At 37.4% G+C, this 2,344-nt stretch overlaps 1 protein-coding gene across 1 annotated transcript; it reads left to right on the top strand.

Annotated features, from left to right (window-relative positions):
• Positions 1-1,188: 1,188 nt before the first annotated feature.
• LOC117952961 (olfactory receptor 4E1-like) lies at positions 1,189-2,112 on the top strand. The gene has a single exon (XM_034885632.1). It carries the CDS (start codon positions 1,189-1,191, stop codon positions 2,110-2,112), a length of 924 nt encoding a protein of 307 aa, XP_034741523.1.
• The last annotated feature ends 232 nt before the right edge of the window (positions 2,113-2,344 follow it).

Here is a 2,344-nt window from a genome sequence, read left to right as displayed (position 1 = left end):
ATGCTAAAGGAGACGACCAAGCGCGTTTTATAAGACACTAAAGGAGACGACCAGGCGCGTTTTACATGAAGGAGACGACCAAGCGCGTGTTATGTGACACTAAAGGAGACAACCATGCGCGTGTTATATGATGCTAAAGGAGACGACCAAGCGCGTGTTATACGACACTAAAGGAGACGACCATGCGCGTGTTATGTGATGCTAAAGGAGACGACCAAGCGCGTGTTATATGACGCTAAAGGAGACGACCATGCGCGTGTTGTTTGATGCTAAAGGAGACGACCAAGCAGATGTTATATATCACATAACAACAACAAATGCACACTGACCAAACGTCCGTATTTTACGCCTTCAGAGTAAGAACTGGTTGATGGCGAAGAGACACAAAAAGGGGAAGCCCATTTCCTTGAGCATTAGAGGGAAGGACGCATTGGTAGACAATCCTGTGGAAGAGCTAATACTCAACTACACATGGCTGTTTAGACAAGTAGGCATGGGTGCTGCTCTTCCTGATGGATACAGACACTAAAGGTGCATTTTGAATCATGATCTGAAGTCCCTAGCAATGGCAGTACATACAACCAAGAGGAGCGTTTTCCATCCTCACACTTAAATGGAACTGTGGCTCATTTCTTAGATTTAGGCAGCAAAACTACTTGGTTTGATTTAGGCAGAAAACTCTACTTCAGTTTAGTAAAAGATAGTGGTTTCGGTTCAAATCTGTACATAGGTTAGGTTACTTAAAGTAAAAAAAAGAAAATCTGCGTTTACTTATACAAGTAAGAAACTTGTATTAGATAATACCACCGGTCTCCTGGGTGAAAGTCCCGACGGGAGTACAACAGCCAACATTTTGAAATGGAAAGATTACGTAATGGAGCACATGCTCAAGAAAAGAGGTCAAACAATACTGCGACCTCAGATCTCAAGAGTTTGATTAGGTTCTTCATATATTAGTGACTATGTTGGTGGGAAGATTAATGAGATCCTTGGAGGGTGAAGCAATCTTATGAAGATGTTCCACAGCGTCAAACAGTTCACTTTCTGAATTGTGGAGATGAACACACACCAAGTGACTATCATGGTCAGAGACTTAGAAAGAGGGAAAGTGAGAGTTCCTTTCAAAATTTAATTCATAGACGCTGTGTATAAAATCTGGCTGTTTTATTACTGAACATCTCAACATTAATGGATCAGTTAAATGTAACTTATATAACTCTGGATGGGCATGTGGACGTTAACAAATACAGATATGTTTATTTTTTTATTATGTTCATAGCATATATTCTAATAATCTGCAGTAATTCTATTATTGTGTACCTTATCTGGTTTCACCAAAACCTCCATGAGCCTATGTACATTTTCATTGCAGCTTTGTCAGTGAACTCTGTTCTTTTCAGTACTAATATCTACCCAAAGCTTTTGGTTGACTTCTTATCTGAAAAACAGATCATATCTTATTCAGCTTGTCTCTTTCAATTTCAAGTATTTTATACTTTAGGCTGTTCAGAGTTCTTACTTTTGTCAGCCATGGCCTATGACAGATATGTGTCTATATGTAAACCTCTGCAATACCACACTGTCATGACAAAAACCACAGTGAGTATTTTCCTGTTCTTTGCTTGGCTTGTGCCTGCTTTTCATATTTTAGTCCTAACGACATTAAGTTCTGAAGCAAAACTGTGTGACTTAACTCTAAAAGGAATATTTTGTAACAATCCAATTTACAAACTTCAATGTGTAACATCAAGAGTAATTACTATATTTGGTGTAGTCTGTTTAATAGATCTCTCAATTCTGCCCATGCTTTTCATAGTTTTTACATACAGCAGGATATTTACAGTAACCTATCAAAGTAGTAGAGAAGTCAGGAGAAAAGCTGCACAGACCTGTTTACCCCACCTGTTGGTTTTAATCAGTTTCTCCATTTTGCTTGGTTATGATGTTACTATAGCTCGAATAGAATCCAATTTTCCTAAAACTGCACGCTTAATAATGACATTACAAATAATTTTGTATCATCCTTTGTTTAACCCTCTCATATACGGCCTCAAAATGAAAGAAATTTCTAAACACCTCAAAAGATTGTTCTGTTCAGCCAAAATGATTTGATGTAATAACACTGATTACTAATGCACAGGCACTTTTTCTGAAATAATCATTCTGAGATTTGAACTGTTGAAAGGTACAGTAAATACATAATACTGTGTATATACTCAATACTGTGTACAAACAATACAAACAAAACATTGTGAATTTACACAATACTGTGTATTTACTGTTAAAGAGACTCTTTGTTATGGGAAGAGCAAGGTGTCTTGATTTTGAACTTTGTAATGGTAAC

The sequence above is a fragment of the Etheostoma cragini genome, chromosome 11, assembly GCF_013103735.1.
Source record: "Etheostoma cragini isolate CJK2018 chromosome 11, CSU_Ecrag_1.0, whole genome shotgun sequence".
NCBI lineage: Eukaryota > Metazoa > Chordata > Actinopteri > Perciformes > Percidae > Etheostoma > Etheostoma cragini.
Note: the sequence above shows the minus strand (reverse complement) of the source record. Positions and strands in the feature narration are given on the sequence as shown.